This window comes from Pseudonaja textilis, chromosome 10 (genome assembly GCF_049901715.1).
Source record: "Pseudonaja textilis isolate UNSWEBS1 chromosome 10, rPseTex1.2, whole genome shotgun sequence".
Lineage (NCBI taxonomy): Eukaryota > Metazoa > Chordata > Lepidosauria > Squamata > Elapidae > Pseudonaja > Pseudonaja textilis.
The window spans coordinates 19,347,859-19,371,362 of NC_141999.1; the positions used below are offsets into that span (position 1 = coordinate 19,347,859).

The window sequence follows — 23,504 nt, forward strand, 5'->3', positions numbered from 1 at the left end:
GAAGTGTGTGAAAATCGTGTGTGCAAGGGGAGGGATATGATATTTTCCTCAATTACAACATGCCCTCCGAGGTCGTTTGGGAGCAAATGGTGAGACAAAATTTCTGTCACATCTTTTATTTTTATTTTATTTATTTATTTATAGCCTGCCTTTATTATTTTTATAAATAACTCAGGGTGGTGATCACCCATAATATTCCTTCCTCCTCCTGTTTTTCCCACAAGAACAACTCTGTGAGCGTTTGGGCTGAAAGAGAGTGACTGGTCCGAGGTCACCCAGCAAAGAAAAATGAAACAATGCTAAAATTAACCAGCTTAGCATGTTGTACAAATGAGCCGTGAGAGACTTGGATGGAAACTAACCAAGGAGAGAAGCAACCTAGCACTAAGGAGATATTTCCTGACAGAACAATTAATCAGTGGGATAAATTGCCTTCAGAAGTTGTGGATGTTCCAACACTGAAGGCTTTTAAGAAGAGATTGGACAACCATTTGTCTGAAATAGTATATGATTTCCTGCTTAAGCAAGAGGTTGGATAAGAGACCTCCAAGGTCCCTTCCAATTCTGTTAAATTTCTTGACTTGTTACAGGTATGGACACTGCGCCTAAAGATGGGGGACAAAGTTCTCTCAAGTTAACTTTCATAACTACAACAGTTCCACGGGAAATCATACACTGCCAGAAGATTTGTGCGCACTCTCCATGGAGCTACCTGAGCACACAAGGGAGTTTACTCCGAGTTACACCAGTTATCCAAGCACACTAAATTTAGTTATGTGAGCATTTTCTGCCCACCAGGGTTCAGGAACTGTGGCACAAGGGGAAATAAAGTCTTGTACTGCAGTGTATTTCTGCTACCAGAGAATTGCTTAACTATTCAATATGCATGCAGGGGGTTTCCAGAGAGAGACACATACAGTAATTCTATTTTGACATGCCACTTGGTCTATTCCTCTCAGAGATGCTCTTAGTGCAACATTACGACAAAGAATATAAAATGGCTGACTAGACACAGATTTTTCTTTTTCATTAACATAGGTAAGAAATAACTGGCATCAGGCTTTTTATCCCCTCCCCTGGGAGAATAAGACAGAAGAAAGCGGAAACCGTGCTACGGAAGACTGAATTCTTAGTTCTTGAAAATATTTAAGAAGAAGGGAACTCCTAGGAAGAGGTTAGTGCAGTGATGCTGAAAACGAAAAGCAGTCTGTGCATGGGGGTACTCGCGGCTATTCGAATGAATGTTCTCCTTCCGTGTTGTGGAGGGAGATAACAAGGTTTGTCAGGTGGAACACAAAGTCTTTGAGTTCAGATGATGGTTTGTTCTTGGCACTTGAGAATCACCTTGTGTCAATTTGCTTTTGAAATACAGGTCTGATGTTTAGTTGTTCAACAGCATGAGAGGTCTGGAGATACATACACTTGTCGTATCTTATAATAATTGCAACAATGAGCTATGACTTACCACTTGGTTGCTTGTATGCACAGTGGGAGCTTATGCACCAGAGACAAATTCCTTGTGTATCCAATCACATGTGGCCAATAAAGAATTAATTTTATCTATCTATCTATCTATCTATCTATCTATCTATCTATCTATCTATCTATCTATCTATCTATCTATTTATCTTTCTATCTGTCCATCCATCCATCTATCCATCCATCTTTTATTTACCAATCCTGTCTCTATCATCTATCTGTTTATCATCTATCTATCTATCTATCTATCTATCTATCTATCTATCTACTTCTATCATTTATCTATCGATTCTATCTCTATCATCTGTCTGTTTGACTGTCTAGCGATTTATCATGAACTATGGGGACACGTCACCCCATCCCAGAATAAAGCATCATGGCAAGGCAGAGGCTAACATTTATTTATTCAGAGAATGTATGTGGCTGCAACTCACCCACAGAGACTCCAGGCGGCTTACAAAAATAAAAACACAGCACAAGGGACAATAAATCAGGGATGGGATTTGAATTTTGTAACAACCGGTTCTGTGGGTGTGGCTAGGTGGGCGTGACAATGTGACTGGGCAGGCATGGCTTTTTGACAGCAACCCCTCAATTCCCCCCCCCATTTTTTTGGACCTTCTGGACCTCAGGGAAGCCTTCTGGGAGGGCGTTTTTTCTCCCAGAAAGCTTTCCTGGGGCTCAGGAAGAAGAGAAACGAAGCATGGGGGGGCTCGCAGCACCACCACCCAGTCCTCCATTTTGGGGCCTTCCTGGGCCTCAGGGAAGCCTCCTGGGCAAAGCAGTAAGCGAGGGGAATCCCAGCACAGCTGATCATAGGATGGTCGGGAGGGGGGAAAAAAGAAATACCTTAAGGACTGACTGGGTGGAGAGGGGAGGGGCGGGTGGAGAGGGACAGGGTCAGCCAGGGGCACAATTTGCCTGTTCTCCGAACTGTGCAGAATCATAACAACCAGTTCTATAGAACCGGTCTGAACCGGTAGAATTCCCCCCATGATAAATGCCCATCCTTCTCTGACAACAATCAAGCCAACCACTTAATGAGCTCCATATCACCCTTGGAGTCCCAAGGCCTGTTGGCCAAACCATGATTTCAAGGCCTTTTGCGAAAAGTAGGGGCCAATCTCATTTCAGCAGGGATGATGTTCCACAAGGGGCAGGACCCACCACTGTCTTCTTGGACCCATATTAATTAACATGGCTGTATTAATTGGCCAGAGAAAAATCAGCTGTAGTGACGTTCTTCCTTTCATCTTCAAAGTATGCCAGATTCCATAGTTTGGAACAAAAGATAGTTTGCCTTGTAGGAGCATCAAAAGGAGACGCGTTCTAATTTCTCCCATCTGTTCTGAGATGACCACTCAGTGCTGAAGCTCAATAGAGAAATTTTCTTGCCTTATTTTTGTTCCCTCCCACCAATTTTTGCTCAGTGAAATGAAAGAGGATTTGTTTCTAAAATTCTATCAAAGAAGAACGGCGCGTTGGAGAAAATTGCAAGTTTGGAGTGTGCCTTACTCTGCCAAGATGTGCCCAAGGGGTATTATGGCTCTCTAACATTTCCTTTAAATCCCGTTTAGGTTGTTCAACAATGGTGCTTCGGTTTTGCCCTTGACAAAGAGCAAAGTTCTTCTTCCTGTGGAAAAACTTTTGCAAAAAGGGAAGAAGAACTGAGCAGTACCACACATTTGCATTGATTGTGACTTGTCTGCCTCTTGAGTGTCTTTGTGGCACATATGGGAAAATCCATTTTTATTTCCCCAGCTGCCATTTTGCAAGCGTTGGCCTTTGAGAGAATGACTCCTCTAAGTCATCCATTGGAGAGTGTGTGTGTGTGTGTGTGTGTGTTTGTGTGTGTGTGTGTGAAGTAATTTCTGATATTGCAGGTAGGCCTCGAGTTATAGTCCTTTATAGTCCTTTAGCGACCATCTGGAATTTCAACAGCACTGAAAAAAGTGACTTATGACTGGTCTTCGCTTTTACGACTGCTGCAGCATTCCCACAGTCACATGATCAAAATTCAGGCACTTGGCAATCAACAAGCTTTTACAACAGTTGAAGAGTTGTAGGGTTGTGTGAGCACCATTTGTGACCTTCCCAGGCAACCTTTGACAAGCAAAGACAGTGGGTGAAGTTGGAATTATTTAATAACTGAATTATTCACTCAACTGTGGCAAAAAGGGTCACAAATTCATTTAACAACTGCCTTGCTTACCAACGGAGATTCTAATCCATATTATGGTCATAAGTGGAGGACTATCTGTATTATCTCGCAGTTATAACATGCAAGGACAATAACATGATTAAAAGCAGGGTAGAATCCTACAAAACACATACAATAAAAATGGTAATCAAAGCCGCTACTTTTTTTTTTTTTTGGGTAATCAAAGCCGCTTTTTTTTTCCTAAATCCCATTTCACAATCCAGTCTAATTATGCTGGAGACATGATTTTGTTTTCACTCGTTCAGAAAAGTGGAAGGAAGGGACTAAGTTGGCACCATTTATGAAGCTTTATGAACATCTGTGATGACCCAGGCTGTGGCACAAAGGCAATACAGTCAAATAATAAGTAGGAGTCCCTTTATTTGCTTCAACTTTGCCCCCAACGTCCTGGTTACCTTCTGGGCTGGAGAAAAACTCTCCCAGGAATAGCCTTTGGCTACAGAGATTAGAGTCCAAAATGTGGTCAACAAAAACTGTAAACTATAAGTCTAATCAAGGCAAGATGAGGTAATTAGTCCGGCAGGGCAACAGAAGGAGTTTCAGACATGAAGGAACGGCAGTAATTCAACCCAGTTGTGAGGATGCCCGGAACACAGATAAGCAAAATCAACCCAAGATAAGCTCACGTTTGTTCCCAGCAGACACCACACTCAGCTTGCATCTCTCCTAAACTTTCTTCCCAGGTGTGCCTAATGAAGGGAATCAGGGCCCTTTCCTCCCCCGTAAGCCACACAACCCACATTGCTCTCTTCTCTGTTCCTCCCTGCGTGCCCTAGGATGAAGACGGGGTGGGCCTAGGTATTCCTCTGAACTCCCTCTCTCTTGTTCTACCTCTTCCCTGCTCTGCCCAGCCGGGCTTTGCCCTTCCCCAGTTTCCTCCACAGGCAACGGAGCCACACTTCCACTCCCTGTCAGCTGTTTGTCTTCCTCCTCCGATTCAGACTCCGACAGGGAGTCACATCAGACCTGTGAAGTCCAAGAGTCTTCAAAGCAAATTCTTTGTGTTTCCTCACTTGCTGCTGCAGCTTAGTTTCTTCTTCTGCAGCAGAAGGATATCTGGAAATGGAGGATATCTTAAAATGTCAGAGACTGACCGAACCTTCAGAATTCTGTACTGTGCAATTCAATTTAGCAATTCCATAAAGCAGGAGTTGACAAGTTCCATCTGAAGATCCAACTTGATCAACCAAAACCTTGTGTTCATTGACTAAGGAACTTTAAAGGAAATTCTTGCTGTTTAAGATCTGTGATCTTGACTACCCGGTGGGGAAACACAATGGGGGACACAAACATACTCTAGGTGTGTGTGTTGAAATGGGAAGAGAGGATTGAAAATAGATGGAAGAGTCTGGGCAGCCTTTGGAGGGACATGGTTCACTTTTCCCACTACAAGAATACAACACCCTCTGTGGTTTTTCTGGAGCCAGTTCAATCCAGGAAAAATTCTGTCCTAAAAGGGAAGCAGATGATAACATGTTGCTGTCCCCAAAACTGGGTTCTTGCTTGGTGTCGAAGCTGATTAAGTCACCGGATACAATGTGTGGGACAAAATCATGCTTTTATTTTGGTACCAAGATATCAGGATATAATCTCAAAAGCTAACCAAGGGCCTCCATGAGAATCTTACAGCAATTTTTATACAACCTTTGCCCTTCCCCTAATAATAACGCATGCATAAGAGATAACATTGATTGGTTATTTGGATCTCAGCCCCCTACATAGCTAAATGTCGCATCACCTGTGTTTCACCCCAGGTCATGGGTATCTTGCAAAGTGTCCTAGTTTCATGTGCCAGCTATGTGATTTTGGGTTTTTTTTCTTATAAGCCAGCCATTCTTGTTCCTAATATCCTGGCTAGTGGTTTAAGGTGCTAACTTCTGCCCTGCTAAGAATGTGCAGTTCCAACCTCTTTGCTATTGCAGAACAGCTCAAGGTAGTATCCCCATCCCCCCCACACACCCCTTTCTGCAGAGAAAAGTAATAGCAATTTTAAATCTTTGTCTGAGACAGCATCCCCCATGACCCCCCCCGCTCCTTCTGTAAAGAGGGGCAGGAAGGAGCAAGGCTGCTTAAGGCACAGAAATGAAGACAAGAGAAAATGTTTTTAATCATAATTCATATTCCTCACTCTCACATCCATTCCATCCATACCCGGGTCCTATCTCCACATATCAGACCCTTCCTCCGATCCCCGGGGCCTCCTCTGCACATACATTCCATCCCCTGATCCTTCAACATCTATGGAGATTCTCAGTCATCCAGGCCCTGGTTGTCCCAAAGGTGCTTTTTCAAGAGGTGGCTGAGCTGATGAAGCTTCTTGGATGAGAAGCAAAACGTCTTCAAAGAAAAAAGTTGCCCCTTGAAAAAAGCACCTTTGGGACTGACTGAGGTAGATCTTTGTTATGTAGAATAGACTGGCCCAGGCCTAAAGGCAGGGGGGCTGAGTTTCTACTTCTGTTTTAGGGGAAATATTCTGCTCTTTTTAATATATCCTGAAGTATTTCATTTTCCTAGGAGAGGAGTGGGTTTTAACTTCCAACACAAGTCAGGATTTCCATTAAAAAAACTTTAATGGGGACTCCTTCAGGAAGGGAAAAATTGAAATCCAGATTTAATACACGCTCCTCCAACTATGTAACTCAATTAACAGTCATAATGAAAATTCCATTAACAGTTTTAATGTGTGTAGCAAGTTCTTAGTTGCATGGGTGTATATACACACAGGCACACATGCAAAACATTAAATCCACAATTTTCGGAAGAAAATTAGACTGACACAAAAGGGCACTGAAAACGCCTTTGCATCAAGCCCCGCCCAGCTGAGGTGAGGGCATAGATCTATGGCGTACGCTTCCGTCACAAGTTATCCTGACGTCACCGCAACGGCAAGAATAGAGGCAGAGTTGCTTTGGCAACCTAGTCACACACTCGCCCTCCTCTGCTTCTGCGGAAAGAAAAGTTGGTTCCACTCTGGGATTGGTTATTATGAGCTGTCCCTCAAAACCTAATCGCCTCTCCATAATCGGAAGGCGGAGTTAAGATTGCATTCCAGGGGGCGGGACTATTCCATAGTCCTTTGTGAGCCTTGTGACAGAATGAATAGAGAAGAAAGATCCTCTTATGAATCGGAAAAAGGCGGGAATATAGTCCATCTAACCAATTGAGATGAAAAAGAGGCGGGCGTAAACGACCTAATTCCCCAAATCTCTTTGTGGGCGGCGCAGTTCTGAAATATCTGTCCAATGAAGAACAAGAAAGCCAATGACAGATAGACAGCTATGCTAAATTAGAAGATCGGAAACGGGGAACTCGTCTAAAAAGAATCCAATCAGCTTCTCACGTAAGACAGAGTGACAACTCGAGGAACCAATGGCCTCTCACCCGCCCCTGCAAGGCAACAGTGAGAACCCCGCGGAGTCTTCAGAAGAGGAGCCGGGAGCTAAGATGGCGGCCGCCGATGGAGATGACTCCCTTTATCCTATCGCTGTATTGATCGATGAGCTGCGGAACGAGGACGTTCAGGTACGCCCCAATTCGGTGGGCGTTCAGCTGTTGCTGAGAGGGGGAAAACCCAGCCGCGAGGGAGAAGATTTCAGGCCCGAAAACCCAACTCCCGGCATGATGACCAATCGGGGACGGTCTTTTATCTGAGAAACCCGGATGGGAGTGCTGAGAAACGGACCCTGATTGGTCGCGAGAGAACACCAAAAGGAAAGGGGGTGGCTAATGAGAGGGGCCGTATTATCTGTCCCCCACTACCACCTCCTGCGGCAATGCAAGCAGCCGCGCGATTGGTTGGGTCACCCATTTCTTTTTGGGGGGGGCGGGGGTGGTGGAAGAATGGGAGGCAGGTCGTCTTCTTTTACAAAGCGTACTTGGGGGTTGTGTGGGGGGGGGAGAAGAGAGCGGAGGGTTCTGATTGGGTCGTTGCCTAGCTCTATTCAAGCTTCCTAGCCAATCAGTGAAGAGCCTGGGCCAGCCCTTAGGATGGTTTCCTGGTTCTGGCATTTCCTTGCTGGAGATGTTTTAGCCCCCCCCCCCCGGGTTCCCTCTCCATGAAAGACGGTAAGGGAGGGGCTGTCAATAGAGGATGCCGTGATGGAGGGTAGCCCTTGATGGTTGAGGAAGGGGTGGAGTCTTCCCTCCCCACCCCACTGGCTTCCGGGTGGATGCCCTCCAGGTGTGTGTGGCTCTTCATCTCCCACAATCCTGAGCTTTCTGGGGCGTCTCTGTTTGAGAGAAGGCCGGTCCAGTCATTCTCTTCGCTGTAGATGTTTCAAATCAGAATAGAGGTGGAAGGGACCTTGGAGGTCTTCTAGTCCAACCCCCTGCTCAAGCAGGAGAACTCTAGACCATCTCAGACAAGGGACTGTCCAGGCTCTTCTTTAAAAACCTCCAGTGATGGAGCGCCCACAATTTCTGAAGGCAACTTCTATTCCACCGGTTTCTCTTGTCATCCAGGTCATGGTTATCCCCCAAATAATAAAGGCAGGATACAAAATAAAAAATAAATTTAAAAAAGTAAGCCTTAGCCACTTTGTCTCAAAGGTGCTTTTTTTTCAAGAGACAAAACGTCTTCGAAGAAAAACAGCAGAAAGTCCAGTTGCCTCTTGTAAAAAGCAACTTAGGGACGCTGCTGTGGATATGCAAGGAAGAAAAAAAAAAACAGTCACCTAGAGTTCTCTTGTTGCAGGAGTAGCTTTACGGTTGAGACTCACTCGGTCTGGTAGGTAGCCAGCCACCTTATGTGCCATAAAATGCTTCCAGACTGTTTATTGGCTCAGTATCTATCAAGATTGGCGACGGTAAGGTGCAAGGGCTTCAACTGCTGGCTGGGGAAACTGAGGAATTGAAGTTCATGCATCCTATAGCTGTCCCATGGTTGAGAAATATGGCCTGGCAATGAAATAAGAGCAAACAAGACGATGGAATTGAGTTAAGAGGTGCCCAGTCTTTTCTGGAAGCTGGTAAATCTCAGTACTTGGAACAAATGAACCTCCTAGGCAGTGAGGCCTGTGTTATTTCAGGATAGAAATAGAAAGGAATAGAATTCTGTATTGGCCAAGTGTGATTGAACACAAAGGATACATATAATGTATCCTTCTGTAACATACATCACAGTGTACAGAGAAACATCAAGTAATAGGTCATAGATGATCAATCAGACTCTCGAAACTGAACTAATTCAGCAGAATGGGATACAGCTATATGCATCTGAACCTTAAACTAGCCATCTCCAATTGAATAACCCAGCAATGGCAGGGGAGGAAAAATATCATCTTGGTGTTCGAAGATAGTGCCCCCACTGCTGTCACATTTCTTTTCCAGTTTACACTCATACATGCCTCACTTGAAAAGAAAACCAGTGCCTGTTGGAAATGAATGGAAGCAATCCACCAGGATAGTGCTAAATGGTCATCTAAAAGAGCAGTCTGTATTTTTTACATAGATAATACATATTTGACCTTAAAGGGTACCACAGGTAAATGCAGAATAAAAGCATTACTGTATATTAGTCACCATATGTAAACAGCAGTTCTGTAGCTTTTGTGTGAGGAAAAAAAGGAAAAAGGTGAAGTCTTGCTGAGTGCAGTTATAGTCATTATATCTTGTCATTGTTTCTTAGTAGTATATGATCAGGGTTATTCAGTTGGAGATCTTGACAGTTCATACTGTTATAATTTGTAGAAAGATTCAGAAGTCAACATGCACTAGACACACAGGCAAGGAGCTGACACCTGTTTATAAAATTGGAACAAAACAGTTCTAGTAGTTTAAAAATGTGGTTTATGTTAACCATACATACTATCTGTATATCAGTAAATATATACTGTAGAAGAGCAGAGCAATACAGATTTGAATAAGTATGTGCAAAGGGGCACCTGCTGCCATGTGGGTGGATTATGAAAATGAATACAAAAATGGAATGCTTTAGTGCCATAATAGTTTCAGTTCTCTGCAAAGCCAGTATTCAGCATTCAGACAGAACTGGCAGTTTTCTCCTAAGCTTCATCTGTATGAATCTGTTCCTTGCATTTCTCCCTCCCATATGCAGCTTCGTCTGAATAGCATAAAGAAACTCTCTACCATTGCACTGGCCTTGGGCGTTGAGAGGACGCGCAGCGAACTCTTGCCTTTTCTCACAGGTAAATGAAAATACCCGGCAAGATAGGAAATAGAATGTGGAACTAGCCCAGAGACAATTTGGGCATATTTCTGTTCCAGTCATGTATTTTGGAGGATTGCAGTGTGCCTGCTCTGTGAGCATGAAGATCCTGCAAAGTACTGCGATATCCTTTACTCCGTGCTCATTGATAGAATCCCAGAATCTGCCAAAGACTATGTGGGGAGTGAAATTTCACTGGGATTAAATCTTTGCTGATCTGCATTAACTCAAGGATGTTTCAGTTGTTAAATGATCCTCTTTATGAAAAGTAAATCATCTCACTTCAATTTTCATTTGTCACCAGAAATGGTAGTAACAAGTAATATTTAAATAAGTTGATTATCTTTATTTATAAACCGAAAAAAAAAAATCTGCGGAAATACATTGTCCCTGGACCTGTATCTCACAGCAATCAAGTCTGAAATTATATGCCACACTTCCTCTAACATGAAACATGCCAGACATTTTGCCCAATAGCTCCATTCCTGACCATTGATCATGCTGGCCTGGGGTTGATTGAAATTATAGTTGAGATATGGAATGATATCCTGTAAGCAGTGTCACCAAGGTTACCCTTGGAAGTTGTATAGAGTATTCTATGTTCTAAACTATTCAAATTTTGCCCAGTATTGTTTCTTGGATCTTCCCAGGACAGTTTTAAAATATTGATGTTAAATTTAGACATGGTTCTACCATGGTTCATTGGTGTTACTTCAAATCTCTCATTAGATTTCTTAAAATGTAATTTCTCATAGTCATTTATATTACTATATAAATGTATGTATGTATGTATTTATGTTATTCAGCTTTGTTTGGGTATTTCCCCACGTCATTGTAGCTGTGCTTTTAAAGTTGTAGCAACGTTTCGGCAGAATCTCATCTGTCATCATCAGGCTTCTGTATAGTGTTATAGTGTAGATGAACACTATACAGAAGCCTGATGATGGCAGATGAGATTCTGCTGAAATGTTGCTACAACTTTAAAAGCACAACTACAATGGCGTGGGAAAATACCCGAACAAAGCTGAATAACATACATGTAAGTACCCACGAATACTTAAGAAAACATACACAGTCACATACACACATACATATACATACATACATATATATATATCTTAAAAATAAATATCAGTCCAGCTATTCAGAGACTCATTTTGGCTGCCTGTACATACGGAAGGATAATAAAATAAAATGGAATTGGCACTTTCCATTTTTTGTTCTAAAAATATACAAGCTTTGTCTTACTTTTTGTTGGTTTCTCATTTTTTAACTTCTTGCAGACACTATTTATGATGAGGATGAAGTGTTACTTGCTCTGGCAGAACAACTGGGAACATTTACAGCTTTGGTCGGGGGGCCCGAGTATGTCCACTGCTTGTTGGTAAGTTATAGGCCGGTTTCTGTGAAGGGCTCGGGAAGCCTGACTAACACAGAGAGAAAATGAACTGTTTCTTCCAAAAGATGAAATTGGGTCATGCATATTGTTAACCAAACTGCTAAGAAGTTAGCCTGGGTGGTTTAGGGTGGTTTGGTTAATTAGTAAAGAAAATGTGTATCCCTTACCAAATTAATAAAAGTGTTAAAATGATATTTGGTGATCATTGTTTGACACTATATTGGTGGATTTAATGGCATATGGGAATATTTTTCCCCAAATGCTTGAATTGCACCTAGATAGAATTGTATGACTGGAATGTAACTCTTCCCATTTGAACGTACAAATCCCAATTTTTGGTCATATTCCTTGCTCCCCACATAGACTTTCTTACCTTTTCCTCTTCTCAAAAAAGAGCGGAATTACATACATTCTTATGGTGAACCCAAACGAACAAGGCAGTAATTAAATTATCCTAGAGCTCTTTTGTTTCTCCTTCCTGGTGGTTCATGTAAGATGCACAGGTAATGCTCCGTTTCCTCCTCCTTTCTCCAGCCCCCACTCGAAAGCCTTGCTACAGTCGAGGAGACGGTGGTTCGGGACAAGGCCGTGGAGTCCCTGAGGGCAACCTCCAATGAACATTCTCCAGCTGACCTTGAGGCTCACTTTGTGCCCCTGGTGAAGCGCCTGGCCGGGGGTGACTGGTTCACCTCTCGCACCTCTGCTTGTGGCCTCTTCAGCGTCTGTTATCCCCGAGTTTCCAGTTCAGTTAAAGCTGACCTCCGCCAGTAAGTCAAGGGCCTTGCAATCAAAATTGAGACCCCATGATAAAATTCTTAATAGTCAGAACAGAAGACATTCTTTCTGTCCCAGTATGTTGCAGTTAATACGTTTCTACCTTCCTTGTTTGGTTGTTTTTTGGCAGATATTTCCGAAACTTGTGTTCAGATGATACTCCAATGGTGAGGCGAGCTGCAGCCTCCAAACTGGGCGAATTTGCCAAGGTCTTGGAACTGGAATATGTCAAAAGCGAGATCATTCCCATGTTTTCGAACCTGGCGTCTGACGAGCAGGTCAGCATGGCCTTGGGTTAGCTTTGGGATGATAAAGGGAGCGAGCTGACCCCGAGGGGTGAGCTGTCTACCCTTGTGCTCTTTGTGAGGAAGATCTTCCATGTTACCCACAGGACTCTGTGCGCTTGTTGGCCGTGGAGGCCTGCGTCAATATTGCTCAGCTGCTGCTTCAGGAGGACCTGGAGTCCTTGGTGATGCCGACGTTACGACAAGCAGCCGAGGATAAATCTTGGCGAGTCCGTTACATGGTGGCCGAGAAGTTCACAGAGGTCTGTACCAATATTTTTGTAGTTTGAAGATTGTATTCGTTTCATTTTTTGAAAGTTAAATGACCATAAATGCTAAAAACGTACCAGTGCTTTTGTTTTTCTGCCCACCACTGTCAGTTCTGTGGACCAAGAGTTTTCGGGGTAGAATTCTTTCTGGCGGGGAGGAATGTTTTGCTCTTTGGAGTGTTTGCGTGGTCAGTTTTGGGACTGTGTGTTGTTGTTTTTTTCTCTCCCTATAGCTCCAGAAAGCTGTTGGGCCAGAAATCACAAAAACTGACTTGGTCCCGGCCTTCCAGAATCTCATGAAAGACTGTGAAGCTGAAGTGCGAGCAGCAGCTTCCAGCAAAGTCAAAGGTTATTTTTAATCAATAGCGATATTGTCTTGATATTTATATCGAATTTCCCTGTACAGGTAGCCCTCGAGTTACAGCCGTTCGCTTAGCAACAGTTCAAAGCTACAGCAGAACTGCAAAAAAAAAAAGTGGCTTGAAACCGTTACAGCATCCCCATAGTTACGTGATCAAAATTTGGGCGCTTGGCAACCAACTTGCATTTAAAACAGTTGCAGTGTCTCATGGTCATTTGCAACCTTCCTAGCTGGCTTTTTTTACCAGCAAAGTCAATGGGGGAAGCAGAATTCATTTTTAACAACTTTACGATTTACTTATCCGCAGTGATTCACTTAACCATGGCAAAAAAGGTCATACAATTGGACGTGACTCACTAAACAACTGCCTTGTTTAGCAGTGCAAATTGTAGTCCCAGTTTGACTTGTAAATCAAGGACTACCTGTGTAAAGGCTTTCTTGAAAGGGATAGACTTCTGGGCAAGAAAAGAAGAATTTTGATTCATTAAATAAATCTAGTTGTGTAATGGTTTTAAGCAGCCTCTTGATGTGTAAACATAAGAAAATTGTCTGGATCCAGCTGTAGGAAGACTTAAGTTTTCAGAACGGAGTTCAGGAATATTTTCGTATATAGTTTCACAGATGAGTATAGTGTGTCTTATGTTGGGCTGGAGAGATTTAAGTACTCAGTTAATAATTAGAAAAAAATATTACCTGGGTGAAATCTACAGTGAAATTCTTATTTCTCCCATCTTTCTTTCCCAAGAATTCTGTGAGAATTTGTCTCCCGATTGCCGTGAAAATATCATCATGACCCAGATTTTGCCCTGTATCAAGGTATGTACCACCTTCTCTAGTAACTTTTGAGCAATTCTTATAAGCATCAGCAGCTCATAGTTTTAGTTGGTCCAATCAAAGTCATGCATGCAGGAAGGCTGAAGAAGGCATGGAGTTGTTCTTAAAGAGGACGAGTACAAGGAATGTGAGTGCTTGCATCTGCCTCTAAGATATTGATGTTCACAAGGTGACCAAATTATAGAGGGAATTTGGCTGACTTCCTGTATGAGTGTATGTTGTAGATGTGTGTCTTTGAGTGCCTGGTTGTAAAAGTTCAACATTGTTTTATTGAACTGTATTCCAATATTCCATTGCTGTGAATACATTGGCTTATGGATCTGTATTTAAATATTCCAGTTGCTTTATTACAATCAACAAATAAGATGGCAGCAGTGGTGTGTGTATAAAGGCAGTGACATCGGAGGCATTGCATAAATTGTTTGTTGTGTCTTATCACTTAGGAACTAGTATCAGATGCCAATCAGCATGTGAAATCAGCTTTGGCATCCGTGATCATGGGATTGTCTCCTATTCTGGGCAAGGACAACACAATTGAGCATCTTTTGCCTCTCTTCCTGGCTCAGCTCAAAGATGAGGTGAGTATTCCCCCCCCTCCCCTTTTTGAGGTCACTTAAGAGTCTTAGTGGGTAACTCTTGCAGGTGAACAATAGTGTTATCTGCTCAGGTGGCTTCACTGCACTGAGATTAATGAGTAAGAATAATTAAAGAAAATCTATGGGTTGGTGCCATGTTTCTCAACTTTAGCAACTTAAAGATGTGCGGTACTTCAATCCCCAGAATTTTGCCAGTTGAAATCTGTTTTGAAAAGTTGCCACAGTTGAAAAACACTTGAGTTAGTACTAAGGCGTGTATATTCACCACTAGTTAAATCTTAGATCATTTGTAGAAGACATTTCCTAATTCTAGGATGAATAGTTTTCTGAATAGTATCAACTATGGTACAGGATTATTTTTTTTCCAAACCTTATAACTAGTTACATTAGTATTGCCACCTTTTAGCTAATCAGAAAGTTGAAAATTTAACTTCTGTTCCTTTTTTCATTTTATCTGAGTTCTTAGAAACCTCCCCTTAAACTAGCAGGACAGGAAGCATTTTAGAAATGACAATTAAGACAGCGGCTCTACTCCATTCTTCTCTTTTCTGCAGTGCCCTGAGGTCCGACTCAACATAATCTCCAACCTGGACTGTGTGAATGAAGTGATTGGCATCCGGCAGTTGTCTCAGTCTCTGCTGCCAGCGATTGTGGAGTTGGCAGAGGATGCCAAGTGGCGTGTTCGGTTAGCTATTATTGAGTACATGCCCCTGTTAGCTGGACAGCTGGTGAGTGTGGGGTTTTTGTTTTGTTTTGTTTTGACCTTTTGTAAACAACTGCAAACGTTTGAGCTTTTTACTCAGCAACCTGGGCATTATTAAATCAGTCAGAATGTGAATAGCCGCAGGTGCTTGTAGAGTTCTCTGATTAATAGGTCTGCTAGGTCTGTTTTGTCAAGATCTTCCAAGTTTGATGACCCATCTCCTGGGTTGCCCTGTTTCTCCAGATTCATGTTTTTGTTCTGTTGATTTTTTTTTTTTTTGTGAAACGATGAAAATTCTATAACCTTATTTGTAACCTCGTAATTTGTCATCCTTGCTGGTGATTCATTTGCTGTCACTTTAATGTTCCCTGTCTTCAGGGGGTGGAATTCTTCGATGAGAAGCTAAACTCCCTTTGCATGGCCTGGCTAGTGGATCATGGTAAGACTCGAATCTTGATGGCTGATATTGGTTAGTTTCTCCTTTACCAGTCACCTCCTGTAACCTTGGTTTGCATTTGTGCACATTGCTTCTATGTCAAGGAAGGTACAGTGCCAAATCTGAAGGCAGCTGCATTTTGACAGGTAGTTTTTCCACTAACGGCCAGTTGCTTAGGAGACATCCGAAAGGCGCTCACTACCTGGTTCCAAAGTTCTGGTGCGTGCCCTGCCCCCACCCTCCCTAAATGATATGACCATATCTGGAGCACTTGGCATCTGGCCTATGTTTATGGCCACTTGTAGCATCCCCATGGTCAAATGATCTCGATTTGCAATGATTTTGCCAAAAAACCTGGCATTTATTTATCTAATATATATAAAGGCGAAATACCACTCCCGCATCATCATCACAAAATCTCCAGAATCATAAAGCTTACAAAGTTGAAATTTGGCACATAGGTGCTCTTGGCTTCTAGGTGCTCACTAAGAAAGGATTTTTCCAAATGACCATCAGAGCATTAGTATTTCATATATTATTATTATTAACACACTCTGGTGCTAAGGAGTTCTTCTCCCCCTCCCCACCTGAAAAGAAATCTCTTCCAAATGCAAAACACAAGCAGAGGAGAGGAATTCCAGCTCCAGTTTTAGTTTCACAGCAGCAAGCAGCTGTAGTACCGAACAGTTGAGCTAAGCCACACCCAGATTCCTTGCTATCTCCTTGCTCACACAGCAAATACTGTTTCAGTTTCCAAACAGCCCTCAACTCTCTCACACACTGACTGGACGCTAGCCAGATGAATATCAATGGATGCTGGTAGGCAGAGGCAGAATTTCTTCCTTATTTTCCTCCCCCTAAACTAAGCCCGACCACATAGTTTCATAGCGATGCACGGGTATCATGATAGTTTCCGATATTTGGCCAAAAAAAAATCCTCAACCTACAGCAAGCAATGGATTTGCTTAACAACTGCAAAAAAAAAAAAAAAGCTTTTAAAATCAGGTTGGTCATGTGATGGACCACTGGCAGCCTCCATGATGGTTGTAAATCAAGTATCGAAATGGAGTGGCGATTAATTTTGTATTTACCTCTAAAAGCATTAATAGCTTCAGGGCATCTTTAATTTTAGCTATGATGGCAGCTGCAGCTTCATCTGGACCGGAAGCTTTTCCTCAGCTCTCCATTCTTTGGATGGAGAATATAACGCAATCAGGGTTATCTGGTAAACCGTGGAGTTATTGCATAGGATATTTGAACAGAGTTAGCACTTTTTACATATTCCATACTGAACGTGAGATCATCCGAGAAAAAGCTTTCAGTGGCTCTCAGTAAGTGCAGGACAGTGTATAACTTATAACGTTCTTTTTTTTACTGAATCCTGGGAATAATATCTTTAGGGAAGACTGTTTTTTGTATTCTTCTGTCACTGGTTTTTCATGTGCTAACTCTTCATATACTTAAATGCCCCTAAATATTTAGTTTGTGGATCTATTTCATTGTTTATAACTTACTCTTATTGTAAACTACTTAGAAAACTGTTTCGTGGGTATCTAATGGAAGTTACGAATCAGGTTTTTTTTTTTTTAAAGAAATGTAAATGTCTCATAGGAATAGAAGCACACTTTCTTTCATCTCAACTGCTAAAGATTTATTATCCCGCCTTCATCGGGATAAAACAAACCTAATACTCCTTCCTTCCCCTATTTTCTCCACAACAACAACCCTGTGAGGTGTGCTGGACTGAGAGAGGGTGACTGGCCCAAAGTCATCCAGCCAGCTTTCATACCTAAGCTGGGACTAGAACTCACTGTCTCCTAGTTTGCAGTCTGGCGCCTTAAATCACCAGACCAAATTTTCATGCAATTCATCCCAATTACTGTACCTGTAGAAGAAAGAGGCTGTAGCTCAAGGGGAGAATATAAGTTAAACTAGTTATTTGGCTCTTGGCCAACATTTTTAAAATTCAGAGTGCTTTTCCCCAACTAGTAATCTAAAGCACTGAAAGCATATTTCAGAATTAATGGGATCCATTGTGTCAGCAATTTTCTCCAGCCGAGAAAATGAATCACTGAGGGCTTTTAGCACTAAAGTAAAAGAGGTTGAGTCACATTTCGGTATTTAATGGGATAATCTTTTCTAGCAATTAAATACAGATTTAATGCAGGTACATTAGGAAAAAAAAACCATTACAACATACTAGCTTTTCTCGTCTTCCCCCCCCCCTCCATTTCAAACTTTGATTATTCAGCATGCGGCATTCATATAATTTTCAGTTTATTTTTATTGTATTTTGTACCACTTCAAGCACATTAATTGATAACAGTGAATTTTCACTTTTTGGTCTCATTCTCGCCTAATAAAATGTACTACCAACAGTGAGTTCAAGCTCTGATTGGTAATTATATAACATGGTTAAAAGCTCATTTTCAGCCTAGAAATTCACTGTCCGTTCCAGTTATTTCTGGGATAGGTACAGAGTAGCTACAGCATTAAATGAGGATATAAATTGCCGGTGGAAGCTAACTGTCGCAAAGCTCTCGCAGTTATATTTCAGCTTCATCTACCATCAGTTCCAGTTGGATAGGAAAGAGGTAATGCAGACTGTAAAAGAATACAGTCAGCTCAACTGGAAATGCTGCCTGTGGCATAAAACAGAACTGGTTCCCCATGCTGTGTTCCAAGAATATGTATAGATAGGACTCCACCGAAGAACAGTAATTTGGCCAGTGTCAAATGCACCATAGACACACACACGCAGCCACTCTCTCTGATAAAGGAGAATATTTATAGCTCAGAGTTGAAATGAGGGGTCCCTGGGGCTCTGTGAGCTTGCTTGTTTTCTTGCAGACATTTCATTTCCCTAATTAGGGGATGGGGATAGGGATAAGAATAGAGTAGAATAGGAATAGGAATAGAATAGAATAGAATAGATCTAGAACTAGAACAGAATTAGAACAGAATTAGAATAGAATAGAATAGAATAGAATAGAATAGAATAGAATAGAATAGAATAGAATAGAATAGAATAGAATAGAATAGGGAATGAAGAACAGAACAACATGGAATGAATAGAATAGACTTTGGAATGAAGAATAAAACAGAACAGAATCTTGGAGGACTCCTGGTCCAGCCCGCTGCTCAAGCAGGAAGAATCTATAGTCCCATTTCAGACAAGTGACTGTCCAGTTTCTTCTTAAAAACCTCCAGTGACGAAACGCCCATGATTTCTAAAGGCAAGCTATCCCACTGGTTAATTGTCCTGTCTGTTAGAATTAAGTTTCTCCTTAATTCCAGGTTGATTACGGTAGTTTCCAACCATTTGTTTCTCGTCCTGCCCTCCAGTGCTTTGGAGAATAATTTGACTCCCTGTTCTTTGTGGCAGCCCCTCAAATATTGGAACACTGCTATTGTCTCACCCCTAATTCTTCTTTTCTCTAGACTAGCCAAACCCAGATCCTGCAGCCGTTCTTCATATGTTTTAGTCTCCTGGCCTTTGATGATCTTAGTTGCTCTTATCTGAACTTTTTTTTTCCTCTTGACTACCACCGATATGTCACCTACTTAGGGTAATGAAACATCTGCCAGAAAACAAGCCAACTCAGAGAGCACCTCACACTTCTGCAGCCTCAAAGTATCTGCATTTTAGAGAGGATTTTTTTTTTTAAAAAAAAAAGGCGAAATCTTAAGGTTATTTTTTTTCTCATAATCTTCGACACTCTCCCCTATCCCCGAATATCTCTTTGTGCTCCAGAGTTCACCTACTGAAACAAAACCATGTGATTACTGCAGCTATATCTCAAAATCAAGTCTTAAGTGTTACAGCAAGAACTCCCCTAGTCGTCTTCTGTGTGTTGCTCTTCTAGAATATGTGTTCTAGCTTTAACCCGTCCGGTGTCTTTCCTCACGCAGTTTATGCCATCCGAGAAGCGGCCACCAGTAACCTTAAGAAGCTCGTAGAGAAGTTTGGCAAGGACTGGGCCCATGCCACCATCATCCCCAAGGTGTTAGCCATGTCCAACGACCCCAACTATCTGCACCGCATGACTACGCTGTTCTGCATCAACGTGAGTTGGGGAAGGGATGAGCGAGAAGAAGAAGGGGAATGTGGAAAGAGGTGCCTGCACGGGTTGTGCATGCAAGTCAGTGTATGAACTGTGAGTTAAGAATTGTCCTTGCCCTCCCTGGGAGGGTTTTGGGGTTTTCTGGCTAGGGAGAGCAGCTGCCTTGTTAGGGGACTGAATCAAAGAGGTGAAGAACAGGGGCCAGCATAAGCCTAGCGCCATAACAGCAACCTTCTTAAATAATAAAAGCTCATCAGGTCCAAGTTGCACAGGGCCTTTGATCTACCCTCGCGGATCTTCCTTTGCTAGGTGCTGTCAGAGGTCTGTGGGCAGGAAATCACCACCAAGCACATGCTTCCCACGGTATTGCGGATGGCCGGCGATGCAGTAGCAAATGTTCGCTTCAATGTAGCCAAATCACTTCAAAAAATTGGACCAATCTTGGATAACAGGTATGGAGAACAATGACTGTTGTTGATGCCATCCGGGTTTGGAGTGTATCTTGATGACTGGGAATGGAGGAAATGAAGGGAAGAGATAGGAGCCATGGTGGCACAGCGGTTAGAAGGCAGCATTGCAAGCTAAACTCTGCCCGCAGCCAGGAGTTCGATCCTGACCGGCTCAAGGTTGACTCAGCCTTCCATCCTCGGTAAAATGAGGACCCAGATTGTTGGGGGCAAGAGGCTGACTCTGTAAACTGTGTAGAGAGGGCTGTGAAGCGGTATATAAGTGCTGTTGCTGTAGTGAAAATACTGAGGCTTTGGAAAACCTTAGATACAGGCCTTGTCTTCTGCCTACTTCCTCCTCCTCCTCCTCATTCCTTGTCTGTCTTTTTTTTTTTTCCTCCAGCACCCTTCAAAATGAAGTAAAGCCAGTGCTAGAGAAACTCACCCAGGACCCTGATGTGGATGTCAAATACTTCGCCCAGGAAGCTCTGACTGGTGCGTGTGCTGTCCCTAGTGGACTCATGCCTGCCTGCCTGCCTGCCTGCCTTCCTGCCTTCCTTCCTTCCTTCCTTCCTTCCTTCTTCCCTCCCTCCTTCCCTCCCTCCCCCCTTTCTCTCACTAGACCTCTGCCTGATTCTTACCATGGAAGTCCCCGTGGAGGATGGACATAATGAACCTTCTCTTTTCTTAGGCTTCATCTTTAAATTTCTGTTTCCAAGGTGACTTCCAGCTCACTGGGCAGCTGGACCTTTGAATGAATCTGGTCCTTTGTTTTTCCTGCTATCAGCTGTTTCCAGCAGGAGGTTTCCAGGAGAAATTTCTTGGATCAGCAGCTTTGTAACCACTTTAGAGAGGGAGATCTATGGGGTGCTTGTGAACTGGAGCCTAAGCTTGAACACGCAGGCTAATTTTATTTGTAAGGATTAGTTCCTAAAATTACCTCAAAGTCAGCATCTAGTTTCCCTTTGGGGAAATATTTGTGGAAAGTGCAAATAAGGCAGAGGCTCAGGCCTGGGCAAGAGGTTCATAGCACCAAAGATGTGAATCTTCTCAAAAGCTCAACCCCCCTGATATTTCAGACAGGAGGAACTGTGTAAGCAGTTAGTCAGGAGCCAGGGATTAAGGGCAAGTTACTCTATGTTTGAGATGATGTGGAAGTTGTAGCAGAAGGTCCCACTTGCACCCCGCAGGGACCAACCAGTGAGCACCTAAATAGCTGGAGTCTGAACAGTGGGAGAGTCTGGGCTTGGAACTCACCTTTTCCAATTAATGCTAGCATTTGTGAGTAACAGTGCAGTTGTGCAGTGGCCTAGAGGTGGGGCTCTCGCCTCTCAATCAGGAGGCTGTCGGTTTGATCCTAGCTAGAGGCAGATATTTCTCTCTCTGGGAACACTGAGAATATATCTGCTTGAAGAAAACTCCGCATTGGCGACAGGAAGGGCATCCGGCCAGTAAACACCGTAGCTTCATTCAGTTGCCCAGATTCCACCCCGCAGGGGATAATGGGGTCGTTAAATGATGATGATTTGTGAGTAACAGTATACGATGGGCACCGCACAACTGAATCTACAGCTGTTAATGAAATTATTAGCTTTCATAAACTATTAACGTTTAATCACTCTTTTCGTCTCTCTCTCTCTCTCCCATACAGTGTTGGCGTTAGTTTGAATCCGGGACCTGGCTCTGTTGTCTCTCCAACTTGGATGCTGTTGGGCCAACCATTTTTTCTCCCTTTTCCCTGCATGTCTCTGACCAGCCCACCCATCTCCTATTGGATGTACATGATGGAATTAGGCCACGGCTGACTATTGTCCTCTTGGGAGCCCCTCCTCCTCCACCTCCTCCTCCTCCTCCTCCTCTTAGCTCTGTGTTTTCAGAACCTTCTTGGGCAGCTGTGATATTTTCTCCCCTTCTCATAACAGTCAGGTTCAACTTAACAGTTTTGTTCCCACCGTCTGGGGGGGCCACAGGTGACACCTCCCCAGCCCCAGTTCTCTGAAACTTGCAAGGAGAGACCTATTTGTTGAGGCCCCCTGTCACTTCTTGGCCACAGTTTGCATGGGAATGCCACCGCCATGCAGCGTGTAACTGTGCATGATACCCCACAGTTGAGCTTTGTCCCAATCCACGCTCGGCCTGGGCGGTCCTCTTACCTTTTTCATCCCGATAATTAAAGCCGCCACCTTTTCCCTCCTAACTTGGCGTCGAAGTATATCAGTCCATGGAAACGTTTTCCTTCACTCAAAAATCAAACTGAGCAGCGTCTCGCCTTTTCGTTGTTGTCGTTGTTGTTGTTGTTGTTGTTCCAGAGAAGGTAGAAGGGTAGTTAAATCCTTGATTTAAATCTCTCGGTCTATCGGGCTTCATAATACGGTGTTTCCTCAGTTCCTGTGCATGATTCTCTCCTGTGCCCTTTCTGTTCACCGTACGTTTCCTTTCCCTGGCCTTTGCTGGAAGGAGGTAGCTATTTGGCACATGGGGATGTGTGTGTGTGAGAGAGAGAGAGAGAGAGAGAATGAGTGAGTGAGAGAGAGAGAGACAGACAGACAGAAAGCAAGCAAGCTGTGGAGCAGTTGACATGGGCTGAAGAGTAGAAAACTCAAGTCACTTTGGCCCATCACAGTGGGGATGCTACCTCCAGGCTAAATTTAGTCCCATATTCCCACTGAACTTCCAAACGGGAACCCTTCCCAAATTCTGGTGGTGCAAAATGAAAAGATGCTCTTTGACGAAAGACCACATCCATTGGCGGGAGAAGAGGGGGCATGGGGTGGTTTGCTCCAGGAGGGCTCGGTGACCCCATGAGCTCTTGATGGATGGATGGGAGTTCTGATTTCTGTCCTGTAGAACTTCCTCTTCCCTTCCAGCTTTGCCTTAGCGATGTCCCAAGCTTTCCTTCGGCACCTTTGGGTTCCTATTCTGGTTGCCTCTAACACTTGCACTGGACCTGTGAAAGAAGTGTGTATTCTAACCACTCATCCCTTAACATAACAGGCACATACACACTTGTTTCTCTCGCTCCCGTTAGCGGAACGTCATTTTAAAAATGTCAGAATTTTGTGTGCGTGTGTGCATGTACACTTGTTTTATTTTTTTTCTTCCTCTCTCCGATTAATAAAATGCTCGATCGTTACTTAACAAGGCTGAAAGACTGAAGCTGAGTCAGTGAATCTTTTAAAAATGAGGGTGCGGAGGAAAACCAGCAGCCATCCAGATATTCCTGGGATCTCAAGTCTTTTCGGTTCTAGCCCACACAGCCAGGAATAAAATAGGAGGGGGTAGCCATCGACTTATGACTATAATTGGGCCTGCCAGTGCAGTGGTCATTAAGTAAACCCATTGTTTGCTATAGGATGTTTTTCTCTGGATTCAAAACTTTGAGATCCGGTCATAAGTACCTTTCGGAGATCCATTGTAACTTCAAATGACCGCTAAGCAAAAGTTGAGAACTCCTGTAATTCAGGCGTGTTCA

General features: G+C 43.1%; 1 protein-coding gene across 1 annotated transcript; it reads left to right on the plus strand.

Moving 5' to 3' along the window:
* Positions 1–6,920: 6,920 nt before the first annotated feature.
* PPP2R1A (protein phosphatase 2 scaffold subunit Aalpha) lies at positions 6,921–23,167 on the plus strand. The gene is made up of 15 exons (XM_026718753.2): positions 6,921–7,222; positions 9,756–9,846; positions 11,150–11,250; positions 11,800–12,032; positions 12,170–12,317; positions 12,431–12,586; positions 12,826–12,940; positions 13,699–13,769; positions 14,231–14,365; positions 14,938–15,111; positions 15,465–15,525; positions 19,435–19,589; positions 19,896–20,038; positions 20,436–20,527; positions 21,684–23,167. The coding sequence occupies exons 1-15, from the start codon at positions 7,070–7,072 to the stop codon at positions 21,698–21,700; spliced, it is 1,845 nt and encodes a 614-aa protein (XP_026574538.2). The 5' UTR covers positions 6,921–7,069; the 3' UTR covers positions 21,701–23,167.
* Positions 23,168–23,504: the final 337 nt, after the last annotated feature.

Bases quoted from the DNA above. Each gene is read 5' to 3' on its own strand.
- PPP2R1A (XM_026718753.2), top strand. From the start codon at position 7,070: ATGGCCTCTCACCCGCCCCTGCAAGGCAACAGTGAGAACCCCGCGGAG. The intron at 7,223-9,755 runs GTACGCCCCAAT...TCCCATATGCAG, and splicing joins TGCGGAACGAGGACGTTCAG to CTTCGTCTGAATAGCATAAA. The intron at 15,526-19,434 runs GTAAGACTCGAA...TTCCTCACGCAG, and splicing joins GGCCTGGCTAGTGGATCATG to TTTATGCCATCCGAGAAGCG.